We start from the raw sequence: 12,923 nt of genomic DNA, 5'->3' as shown, positions 1-12,923 counted from the left end.
TGGCCAGCTTCTTCAATCGACTGAGGCACGTAAGAAAATAAACAGATATACTAGTAGTTACACATCAAGTGCTATTAATTTCCAGCTCAAAAAAGTGTAAAGATGTGTCACATAAAATTACTGAAAATCAAATCTCTGTATGATTAACTCATTGCATTGAAAAGAACATCACCCTTGAGATTAAAAAGTCTTTACAAACAAATCAATTAGGTTTTGGGTGTAGCCTAAATATCTGATTCATAACTATTAGTGTGATACATCATTTCATGTAAATGTTTTACATAATATTTTTTATGTGGGATGTGTTTTTGTATGTGAAGTAATTGGATTTTACCTGGCTGATGTCAACTGAATTTATTAGAGGCTCATTTCAAAATTCTCTTAAGTCCCTGCATATATTTCTGCAAAGTCAACTGGTAAGTGAAAAGAAACAGCATAGTAGGGTTTTCTGAGAGCAAAGGCAGGGAGAAGGTAGTATTAATGTACTCAGCTGGCCAGTCTTCACATACCCCGGTGAACCAGTCTAAGTAAGCAGAGCTCCGTCCTGTGGTGTTTTGTCTTTTCCAGAACAGGTAGATAAGATATGAAAAAAGTGCTGGAAATGTATTAAAAAATGCCATACAAAGGTTAAAGCAGACAATAACTTAGAATCTCAGCAGAGGAGAACATTGTTATAAAACCAACCATATTTATGCAACTTTGATTAATCAATATTTTTGAAGACTGTTTAATTAGAGACTGGACTCGATGATCTAGGTGGTTCTTTCCAGTCCTATGTGCCTAATTAAATGAAAAGCATATGCTGGCAGGCATTGATTATTGTTTTTTCCTCAGGAAATGAATAACCAGCCACATGCTGATAAAATAATAAGTATGGGGGGAGAAAAAAACCACTGTAGCTTGCTTCTATTCTAGAAAACACTTGTGGTTTCTAGTTTAGGTGGAATGAAAATATTGTTTGGTTCTGTATTGAATAATGTGATTTCATTAGAAAAACTGCAGAAAATTAGCACCTTATTTTATATTTCAGTCTCATTTTCTGCTTTACGTGACACGTAATATACGGCAAAGAAAATGTGTAAAATGGATAATTGGCTACTACCACATTTGAAGGGTTTTACTGCTCCGGGAGTTGTACTTGTTCTGCAAAAACCCTCCAAGTATTACATTGGCCAAGCTGTTCATGCAATAAACCCCAGGCAAAACTGGTGCCATTGTAGCTATGTTAGTGGGAAATCACATCTTGCAGATGGAGCAAACTTCAGCTAGTTGTGATTTATGCTTTACTAACCCAATCTAAATTTAATATTACACAGTCTTAATCTTAAATGTTAATTTCTAAGATTTGTAATATATCTCTAAACATTTAAGATTGTGTTCTGATCCACAGTGTTCTTTTCAGTCCCATCTTCTTTAGGAAAACAAGATGTGTGAGCTCATGATCTCTGGCTATTTAAAAGTCAGTTGGTCCCTCAGCCCCCTTCTAATAATTTTTTACTCTGTTGGCCAATTTCAATCAAATTTGAATCAAGCTTCTTAAATTCCATTGTTTACAGTACTAATTATTTCCTCAAATTGCTTTGTTAACCACTAAGTTTAAGAAGTATTAAATCTTACAAATAAATTTTGTGTGCATATGTCTTGGCAGTAAAATATACAACTTTATGTGGCAACTGGTGGTTAACGTAGGCATGCAATTAATCTGTAATCATATTTTCCTTTTCAGGCAACAAACTAGACAAAAACCAGGTTTCCATGAGGGCAAAAAGTAGTCATAAAACCAAGCTTCTTTGTTGCCTTTCTATTACAGAGGTATATTTTAACTCTGTTTTTCCAGGCAGTGGTGGAATTAATAAATCAGAAAGTCTCTCTGTTCAGAAGCCTTTCATAGAAATTACACTGCCTTCTATTTTTTTTCTTCATCTTTTCCTCTGTAATTCACCTTCAGAAACACTCATTTGTAAAGTAAAACAGAGCTCCTCCCATATTGAAATTCCCAACACACGTGTTTTGCTTTGGCTGGGGAAATATGCTTAATTTTCAGTTGCAAATGCACTGAAGTTAAACCTATTTGTTTTACAGGAGTTCAGACCCACCTACAACAGTCTTGAAAACATTTCTGACATGTTATGTAATCATATGAAAGAAATCTGGTAGTTCAGTATGCCTGAATACATCAGGGTGACAGCCATTATAAAAAAATCGACTGCAACCAAACAAATAAGGTGTCTTACGAGGCTTCTGTGAAGCCCAGAGGCCACCCAGCTCTTGAGTCCCTCCAAGGCTCAGGGCTATGATGGTGCCCGAGGAGCTCAGTGGTGGCAGCGGCAGTTACACACAAACGATTCCTGTGGTGGCATCGATCTGTATACCTGTGACTTTATTTCTGTGTTCAGTCAGTTCAAAATATCTTTCTTTTCGTGTTACAGGTCAAGGGGACTTGGAGAGATGAGTGAACTCAGTAATTTTCCAAAGATTGCACAGTATCATATTTGCAGTGCAAGTGTAAGGTGCTCCAGGGGAGGGAGCTGCCTCTTCATAGCTGGAATTGGAGGGGAGGAGTGTGTCTTTGAACAGCAAAGCTGGCAAAATATAACCTTTTCTACTTTAGGACTGGGTGAGACGTCAGGAACACTATAGCACTTTTGCATAGCATATAAGGAAGTTTGTTCATAATTTCAGGTTTTTAAAAAGCATTGATCACTACTGTGATTGAAAATGTTATCCTGCTTTTGCCAAAAACCACCATATGCAATTCCAGAAGGTTCTTTATAGGAAGTATTTCCAGTATAAGTTGTGTTACAGTGTAAGTTGTGTGCTTGGGAGAGTTCAGCACAGGGCCACAAAGATGATGGAGGGGAGCATCTCCCTTGTGATGAAAGGCTGAGGGAGCTGGGGCTCTGCAGCTTGGAGGAGACTGAAAGGTGACTTCATTAATGTTTACAAATCCATCAAGGGTGGGTGTGAGGAGGCTGGAGCCAGGCTGTGCTCAGTGATGGCCAATGACAGGACAAGGGGCAACAGGTACAAGCTGGAACAGAAGAGGTTCCAAAGAAGCACAAGGCAAAACTTTTTCCCTATTGAGGTGAGAGAGCACTGGAAGGGGCTGCCCAGATGGGCTGTGGAGGCTCCTTCTCTGGAGACATTCAAACCCACCTGGACAAGTTCTTGTGTAACCTACTCTGGGTGCTCCTGCTCTGGCAAGGGGGTTGGACAAGATGAGTTATTGAGGTTCCTTGGAACCCTTAAGATTCTGTGATTCTGTGTTAAGGGAACCACTCTTCACTTTCACTGTCAGCTGAGTCAGTCAATGTGATCCACACCTCTGTTGCTGTGTTTCAGAGATTCTGTGTAGCAAACCCTCCATTTTCAGCTGGTGTGTTTGGTTATTTATCTGTTTGTGGAGGCTTCTCTTCTGCTGGAAAAAAAAACAATGTTACAAAGAGAAAAATCCTTCCAACTCTATCTGAAAATTCACAGTTCTCAACTAAAATTCTTCTTTGTTCGGCCCAAATATTTAAAAGAAAGTAAAAACGTCCTTGCAGTAGTCTTTTCAGTGAAGAAGAGGCCAGATTTTGCAACACAGCAGAATACTGCCGTTGCATAACTCATGTGGGCAGTTACAGCATAGTGAAGCTGCAGTTATACAGGACATATATAGTAATTGTGTATTCAGTACCTAATATTCACACGTTCCCTGCAAAGGAGATCAGTGTTTCAGACAAAGGAGTCCTTGTGTTTCCCCTCACATGGTTGTGTATAGAGAAAAAACCTCTCAGCTGCCACTCAATGTCTTCAGGAAAATAAATCTGATTTTAGTATAGAAAGACCTGACACTTACTGAGTGACTGTAACCTCTAGTCATACAATTTCACTACAGTGTCCCAATCCTGGGCCAAACAAGAAAGTAACATGTAATTATAAATTCCCAAAGAACTATGTAAATCCTGATCTCTTGTATTTTAGTTTCTGGCTGAATCAACAGTTGAAAAAAAAGTTGCTAATTTGAGTGATGTATCCATACACCTGCATCGGGTACGAAAAAGACTGCATTGCTTCAAAAGTCAGGGAATCTCGGCAAAAAAGCTTCATGGGATGAGCGGTCAGGAGCTTCTGACCAAGAACTGCCTCAGAAGCTGGAGGTGCCTGAAACCCCGTGTGGTGTTTGGCACAGGCAGAGGGAGCAGCAGGAGCTTGCAAAGCTCTCACTCCTGAACAACTGAGCAGCTGCCTAGCGAGGAAGAAAGGCATTTCCAGGCATTGATCTTTTTCTCCTCTCAGGCAATAAAAATGAAGAACAGATATATGACCTGTTACAGCAGTCAGTGCAGGAACTGCCAAAGAAACACATCTTTCACTCTTTGACCCAGCACCAAGCCTTTGACCACCTCCTGAACGCCAAGTCCCTTGGTGTGACTTCAGCTCTCGGCTCACGTGTGTCTGAGAGAGATTTCATTTATCACTTAAGAAGATTTACGAGTAACTAGAGGGTGATCCAGGTGTGACTTTGGTTGACAGGGGGAGCACTGTACAGTACAAAAACTTACAGTAGCAAAGGCAATAACTTCTCAGCTGTGTCAGAAAGCAGAAGCAATCTGCTTAATGGCTGAATTCTCAAGGTGCAGGCCTTGAAAGAGTTCATCTTACATGCAGCTGGATTCAGACCATGAGGAATGAATCTTCCAACATATCATACGCAATCTTGCTTTAAAATGTAATGTCCTAATTCCTTGGGCAGACACTCTCACTTTTGTACACAGGACATGACAGAGAGCTCTCCAAAAACAAAGTATTCTTGCTTCAACTTTTTTCACTCACTAAAATAATGTAATTACTAAAACCTGGAAAGGCCCAGACTCATCACGATGCAAGTCAGAACTTCACAGAAATGGACACACATAAACCCATCAGGACATCAAAGTGTGAAACCTGGAAGTGACCAAATTTGCTATGCTGAGCAGCTACAGCAGCGCCTGAGCAACCACGGGCCAGGCACTTCATTTTCATACTCCTCTTACTGGTTATAATTCACAGTTTGGTAACTAATCCTCAGTTTCCATTTGTAATTCAGACATTTACTTTGGGAAAAATCTAGCAGCTGTTTAGCCCCCATCTGGGGCTTCTGTTTTAATGATAAATACGGTAGTTTCCGCATCGGGGTACGCTAATGGTTGCATACGAGGGAGAAAAATCAACTGCTCGGTAAAGCATCACTCTGCCAACAGGGTTTTCTCAGGGGCGAGAACGACGTGGCTTGTTGGAAGCAGCTCTTTTAATTAACCGCTGTGAGGCTTCTCAGTAAAAAAACCGAAACTCAACTCAAAGACTTCACGACACAGCCATCAGCCGCCTGATCCGGAGCGAGGCGGCGGTGAGGTCGCGCCGCGCCGCTGCCCGGACGGGAGCGGCTCCCCCGCCCGCCTCCGCGCCGCGCCGTGCGAGCCCCGCAGCTGCGGGCAAAGCGCGCTCAGGGCAGCGCGCCACCGCGGCTTCTCCGCGCGCCGTGCGAGCCCCGCAGCTGCGGGCAAAGCGCGCTCAGGGCAGCGCCCCACCGCGGCTTCTCCGCGCGCCGTGCGAGCCCCGCAGCTGCGGGCAAAGCGCGCTCAGGGCAGCGCGCCACCGCGGCTTCTCCGCGCGCCGTGCGCATGCGGCCGCGCACCGCGCTTGCGCGCCGGCCGGGCCGGGGCGGTGCGCGCCGGCGCAGTCACAAAGAAGGGCACACTTTGAGCCCGGGCACTTTTCTCCGCCGGGAGCTGCGGGCGGGAGCTCAGTGCTGCTCCGCCGGGGAGAGGCCGGCGCTGGGCGGAGGGTCGGCGGGGTCTGATGGTGGCGCAGGCGCCTGCGCCCGCCTGCTGAGGAGGCTGCCGCCTGCAGCCCGCGGGAGCAGCGGCGCCGAGGCGAGCCCTCAACTTTGCTGCGCCGCAGGAAGTCCCTCGAACCTGGCTGAAGTGGGGCCGGGGTTTCGCCGTCCGTTATCTTCTGCGCCGTCTGGGGGCGAAAATGCCGAAGAAGAAGCCCGGGCCGATTCAGCTCAACCCGGCTCCGGATGGCTCCGCCGTCAACGGGACCAGCTCTGCAGAGTGAGTGTAGCCGGTCGGGGGTGGCCGGGGCTCCGCTGAGGTCGCCCGTGCTCTGCGGCGGCCGCCGTCCCGCGTCCCTGGGCTGCCGGGCGCGGCCGCCCCTGCCGCAGCCTGCCCGGAGCGCTGGAACGGCCTTCTGCGGGCCGGCCCCCGCAGCCGCCGCCGGGAAACCAGCGTGTCCGAGGCGGCGGGCTGGCCCCGGCGCTGCGGGGTGTGTGTCTCCTTAAGCCCTCTCGCTTTAAACCAGCACGGCCCGGGTTTCCAGAAAAATCAAAATCATTGATTCCTGGGGGTACGTGGCCCCCTTCGTGGGAGCGATGAAGAGTCTTCTCAGCGGAATGAGTGGGTGATGTCTTCGTCAATAAACTTTTTGAAGAGATGCAATGTAAATAAGCTGGATAAAAAATAGAAGAAAACTTGAGTAACTCTCTTCTTGTAGTCTGTAATGGTATCATCTGAATCCCTAGTTTATATAATTTTCTAGTAAGTACTAAATTGTCCATTTCCAATAGCATGTCATAGGTGTGTGGCTGAGAGTGTACCGAAAATCACGCGTTTTTAGAAAAGGTGTTTTGTTTTTTCTTTCCTCATCACTGCGTTTAAACTGAGGCTAGTTTCAGTAAATCTGTTTCTCAGCAGTTAGCATGTGATGCTAGGTATGTCAGTGAGTGTGTCTGGGGAGAATGTTTCTGAGCTTTCCTGTGTGTAATACAGACACTGCCCTGTAGAAATGTGTGGAAGGTAGGTCTAAGCTAATCATGAGTACACTTGGGGAGCGAAAATACAAAACATTGGATTGTTACATGTTGCTAATGAAGCCTCTGTTGAACGTAGGGATCTGAGTGAGCGGGATGATTCTGATTATGCAGATACAGTACCTGCCCTCTAAAGAAATGAAGTGTTCTAAAAGGTTTTCCTTTCATGTTACCGGGTGTGTGTTCACCACTAATTTTTCAGATTGTGTGATGGGTTAGCTCTTAACTGAGCCGTGAATCAAACATGCATCTTGGAAGAATAGATTCCTGTCCCTGTATGGTCAGTTCAGTCTTCTCTTGGATATGTAAACTGAGCTCTGATACAGTTCTTCTGACAGAGGGTTTGTGAGATGCAATTGCAGTGAGATGAACAAGTCTCAGCCTTCAAAGTGCTCCGCATGTTTCATTGTTGCCGCATTTTGAAGCAGGCTCAGATCTCATTTAAACACCTTGAGATCTCAACAAAAATAATGGATTCAGCATCTAGCAGCTCCAGCTGTGACATTTCTAGCAAACTCTTTTGATGATTAACTGAGAGATGAGCTGTTTAAAAACTCTTCTTTGGCAGGAGTTGCTGGTTGTATCTGAGCTTCATGATCTGAATATTATACAGTTTTTTTTCTGGATTGATGAGGGAAAAATATTGATATTTGCCTGTATTTCAATTTCTAGTTGATTTTCTTTAAAGTGGTTGAGGATATGTTGATTTAGCTTTCAGGGATCCCTATTGCATGTTAGTCTTGATTTACAGAATAAATCTGATATACCTGTCACTGGGTGCTTTTAGTACCAGGCATTAATCACAAAACATGCAATATACTAAATATTATGATTCTTCAAAGCAATGTCAGTAGTTTAAAATTGCTTTTATGTGTCTGATATGCATTTTCTTTATGGAAGCCTTTGGAGACCTGTGGGAGTGTTAAGTCTTGCTTACACTGATGAACTCTCTCACTTCATTTTTCTGTTTTGTATCTTGATTTGTTTCGTATGTATGTGTGTCAGACTTCTACTCTGTCATACAGAAGATCTTCCACCTAGCTTTTGTCAGGCTTAAGAGATGTGTTGAGTATTTTTAAAAGAAGTAGCTTAGTGAAAGTAAATCCAGCAACCTGTTGTTCCATAAACAGCCAGAATTAATTAATCAGTTCTGCAAATATCCCTTTATCCTGCTAATACTAAATCATCTTTGCCATTTGAAATCTTTCACAATGAATAGTTGCATCAGAATTTGGAAATGTTTTTGGAATTAAGTTGAAAACCTTTTTGTTGGGTTTTTTTTTTTCCTTCATCGATGAGACAGTTTCTTTCTTTTTTTCTCTCCTGCACTGTGCTTCCCCCCCCCCTTTGGTTACTGCTTGAAATCAATGGTAGAGATGTTTGTCAGCCTGTATGCATTATACAGCACATCTAGTATGCTGTGCATCTGTGGACTACCATATTAACACTCTCTAAAGGTTCCTGCTATAATGGAATCTTGGCTATGTGGGTCTCCAGTTACTCGTTTGCTTCAACCATATACAAAGCTGTCACCTTGCAAATTTTCTTGGATGCTTCCCTGTTCTTTTTCAGAGAAGAGAACCTCTCAAAGAAAGGATTAAAAGAGCTCAAATTACTTAGCTAAGTCAAATGAAGATACAGCGTAAGATGATACGATTGCTGTCTGTAAATACAGGAAGGACCCTAACATCCAGAGAGAGGGAAGTTATTTAGGCCCAAAGGCAACGTTGGCACAAGATCAAACAGATCCATATTGGCCATCAGCAGTTGTACATTGGAATTCAGAAACTTCCTGGCTTCCAGAGGTTGGAGGTTCTGACACATATTCTGACCCCCAGAGTCTCTTGCTAGTTTTGAAATACTAAAGCATAATACTTTTAGGAATGAGTGCATGTGATACTTTGACTTCCTGACAGAAAGGAAGGGGAAAGGGAGGAAATGAAAGGAGAAGGGACTGGATGATTCGGATTGTTCTGCTTTCCATTTGTGTCTTGTCTTCTGTCTTCATCCTTATTTGGCGATGGGAAATCATTGACTAGAGTAAGAAAGATCTTATAGCATGAGGTGTAGGACTCTAAGAAATATGTGTGTAAGTCCTGGTTCTCATTTGCATAACTCCTATTATTTTTTTCTCTGGCAAGGCAATATAAAGGTGGGTTAGGGTGCTACTGATTTTAATAGGATTTTAAATTCGTTTAAATATTTTAATGAAACTGTCCCAATGAATTTTCTCTGACAGCAGATTTTGTTATTTGTAGGGATTACTTCAATGACTCGTACAGGATGTTGTGGCTGTTTCTAGAGCCTTCCAAATCCCTAGCTACCCTGTTTGACAGCAGAGACAACTTAATACGAGATTTTCCTATGCTGTGAGCTTCACTTCTGTTTTTGATGCTTCCTGCTGAGAAGCAGTTCCACAGAGAGAGTTGAACCTGTGCTATTGTTCTTGAGATCTCTGTGGTTTCAGATCATCAGAATTAAACCAAGATGATGTTGTCCAGCTGCAGATTTAATTTCATTCTAGTACTTCTGGAGCTGCACAGCTATGCTCATAGAAACCTGTAAGAAAATTAAGGGAAAGAACAATTCTCTTTTGACTGAATATGCTGGGATAGTTTACTGTCTTCATATACAAAATAAACAAGACTAAAATCTTCACTTTCTGTGCTTTTTGAACTTCTGACTCCTGTTGAGTCCCTGACAGTTGTTATCCAAATTCAGTGTTTCTCTAATTCTTATGTTTTGTGTTTAATTACAAAAAATGTAAAGAAAAGAAGAAACATGGAATCTGCATCTTCCTTTAATATGCAGTAATGAACTAAGTCTTTGAGAGGAATTTAGGAAGCTAGTGCCTGTAGGTCTTTACTACTTCAGGTAGTAAACAATTTTAAAACAAGGTTTTAATTGTAGTGTATCTGTGCCTTAACTTTTCAAACCAGAGAGTAGTTTCATCGAAATGGATGAATTCCAGTCATAGGTTAAGAACTGCAGTATTAATATCAACTTTTTCTTGTTGTTTCTTGTTTACTCTGTTTAAGTGACATTGAAGGAAGCCTCTGAATAGCTGGCATGACCTGTGAGTACAACTGCCTGTATTTGATAGTCAAAAAAGAGCTTGGGAATTATGCAAAGCTGGTTTGAACTTCAATTTGTATTTCAGTTTGCAAAATAAATAGTTGCTTACTTGCTGTGCATGTTGTAGCTTTCACTTTTTTTCTCAAGGGAACGTCACTTTGGGCTTTGTAGGAGCAGAGAGGCAGATTGTCTCCCATCGTCTGTAGTCTGGATTGGCTTTTTTTTTGGTTTGTTTTTTGATTGTTAAGCTCACTTAGTAAAATAGAGGGCAGCAGCAAAACCAGTAAGCTGTTTCCCAACAGACCTTGTTCCGAGAAGATTTGTCCTCCATGGAGTAATTTTTGGTCAGTTTTCTTGGACGTCAGCTTACATGAAACAGAAGGCAAACTTCCACAGAGCTGTTAAAATGAATGCTTGCTGTGTCACTTCTGCCTTTGTTTTGGGGAGAATTTTTCCTTTGTTTTTAACACTTAAAAAAAAGAGTCTGAGAAGAAGCAGCCCCTGGATGGTGTTCCTTAGATTTCAGAGGAGCTTAGTTTATGTATGTGGTGTTCTGGAACATTCACACCTGGGATTTTGACTGAGCTGGCTGGATTGCAAGTGCATTGAATATAGATGTGGAATTACTGGAAACTTTTAGATATTCTTAATTAAAAAAACCCAACAAACTTTTCTTTTTTTCATCTCCTGCTAACGAAGGATTAACCAAGCTTCCAAAGACATGTAGTATGAGAGACTGTATTTCTGGCAGGCAATAGTAAAAGCTAGATAATGACAAGAAACCTGTGAGCCTTTTGTTATTCACTAAGTCTTCCAGATTTACTTTAGAACATACTCATTTGTAGCATTCCTTTAAATGTGCATGAACCTGTGCACAGTCCTTCATTGAATTAGAAATAGCATCTTAATAATACTGGAGAAGCTAATAGAACACATGATGGATTACAATCAAATAGCAGCAAGTAGGAGCCCGTATCACCTTGCTAACTTGTTATTTTCTTTCTGGATGCACGTGCTGAAAAAAAATTGGACTTAACCAAGTGTGCACAGGTAGTACAGTAATTGCAATGCAAGTGGCAAATTGACCTGTGCTATTCTTACTTGATAGGCAGTTTTTAACTTACTGTGGATGTAGAAAAGATTAAGATACTCAATACTGAGGTAACAGTAGATTTTGTTATATACTTTAAATTCTGTTTAAGGGTAATGACAGTAATGGAGGCATCCTTTAGTTCTTATGATGTTGTCTTTGTTCAGAAAGCATAAATCATTTTAGGAGAATGAAATAAAAGCTGGATGTAAAAACAAATGTTGTTGCATACCAGCGAGATGAAAGGGTAAGGGAAGTTCTATCTGTAAATACGGAGCCAGCCATTTTTCTGTCCCTTGCAGCACTAACTCTGTAGATGGCTACAAAAATGGGATTTCACAATTAAGCATTTGCAAGATCCTGCTCCTTCTGAAGAAGCCCTCTTCTCTCCTTTCTGTGCCCATGTCTTCCTGATGCTTCTTTCCCTTGCAACAGTTGTTAAAATGAGATGTGCATGAATTTACCCACTAAAGAAACCCAGATTAGTTTTTGGAGGGCCACCTCTTGTGCTCTCAGCAGCACTGATGTAACTGCATGGTGAATTTAATTGGGAAAATAATCTGGCTGAAACTCTACGGTACCCTTTTGTTGATTTTTAAATGCATCTGAATTGGTTATTAGGGATGAAGGGTTGGGGGCAGAATGAGGCAGAGCCACCTCCTTTCGCAGGAGCCCCGATTTTTGCAGGATTAAGTGACAGCGTAGTCATAGCCTGAGCGATGCTATTGAGATGTTGAAATTCAGTAATTACAACAATTTCTGAGTAGCACATCTTTTAATTGAGTAGTCTCAGGTCTCTGTCTCAAGAGGAACAAAGTACCTGTGGGCCATTCCAGTGTTACCTAGTAGCTGAAGAAGGCTTTAAAAAAAATAAAAGATTGAACTAGGTAAACTAAACATGTAGTTGTGTTGTATTATTTGACATAACAACAGTGCTACTGTTGGTCATCTGGACGAAAGGTCTTTGCTTTAGCTCTAGCATAAACCCCAAAACAAACCAAGGACTAGAAATACATCAGCTGGGCACTTGAGGGGATATTGACTAAATATTCAGCATACACAGGAGAAAAAATCCAAAATGAATAGAGGAAGGAATTTTCTTCATATGTGATAAACCTAGATGTTCCCTTTAAGCTCTAAATTTTCCAATAAAATGCCTCCTCCCTGCCCCTTTTTGCCTGTGTTACCCTTTGTACAGCTGCATTTGTTCTCCCATCATTGCCCTGGGGACTGACTGGGCTTTGTAAAGTGTACAGATTCCACTGCCAAAGCACAAAAAATGTCTTTCTGAGGATGCAGTGTTGGTCAGGTCAGTTTCTGGTTTGCTGGATTCTTGGGGAGCAGGTTCTTTCTTCCAAAGACTGTTTTAATTTTTAAAAAGAAAGCACTGGAGTTATTTTTTTCTGGAATCTTGCTAATGTGTTCCTAGAAATCAGCAATCAGATGGTTTCTGATTTAATGTACCTTCAATATTACTTAGACAAAATCTTGAGTGTACTTTGGAAAGAATGTGCGAGGCTTTCTGCCAGAGAGTGCCCACAGGACTTGAACAACTGAGAAAGACTAATTCCCTGCTCAGGATCTCATTGCAAACATCTCTTGAGAAGCCGTTGCCATCCTGGGTCTCATCTCAACAAAAGGACAGTGAATTCCTGTCAGGAGGTGGAAGTTCTGTTGCTGAGGATGTCGTCAGTTCAGTCACCACATGGGTATCCAGGAGAAGGGAAGTATGAAGTGGTGTCTGTAACTGGGTGACACAGGCAAAGGGAGTAAGAATGGAAGCAGATTATGTTACTTTACAGCCTGAGAAATATTCCAACAATGTGTAGTTCTTCAGATGATCAAGGGTCTACTTAAAAATGTACTTATGGATTTTTAAAATGAGCTGTTGAAATTTCCTGGCAACTCATCTTTTAGTTTGTT

The 12,923-nt window shown here is 42.0% G+C and overlaps 1 protein-coding gene across 1 annotated transcript in view; it reads left to right on the top strand.

The window, feature by feature from the left end:
• Window positions 1-5,722: 5,722 nt before the first annotated feature.
• The window catches only part of MAP2K1 (mitogen-activated protein kinase kinase 1), a 34,936-nt gene continuing 27,735 nt past the window's right edge, over window positions 5,723-12,923 (top strand). Inside the window, exon 1 of the mRNA XM_062000171.1 lies at window positions 5,723-6,080. Coding sequence (XP_061856155.1) covers window positions 6,001-6,080 — 80 coding nt within the window. The 5' untranslated portion in view covers window positions 5,723-6,000. The remainder of the gene's footprint in view (window positions 6,081-12,923) is intronic.

This window comes from Colius striatus, chromosome 7 (assembly GCF_028858725.1).
Source record: "Colius striatus isolate bColStr4 chromosome 7, bColStr4.1.hap1, whole genome shotgun sequence".
Taxonomy (NCBI): Eukaryota; Metazoa; Chordata; class Aves; order Coliiformes; family Coliidae; genus Colius; species Colius striatus.
This window is presented reverse-complemented; position numbering and strand designations above follow the sequence as displayed.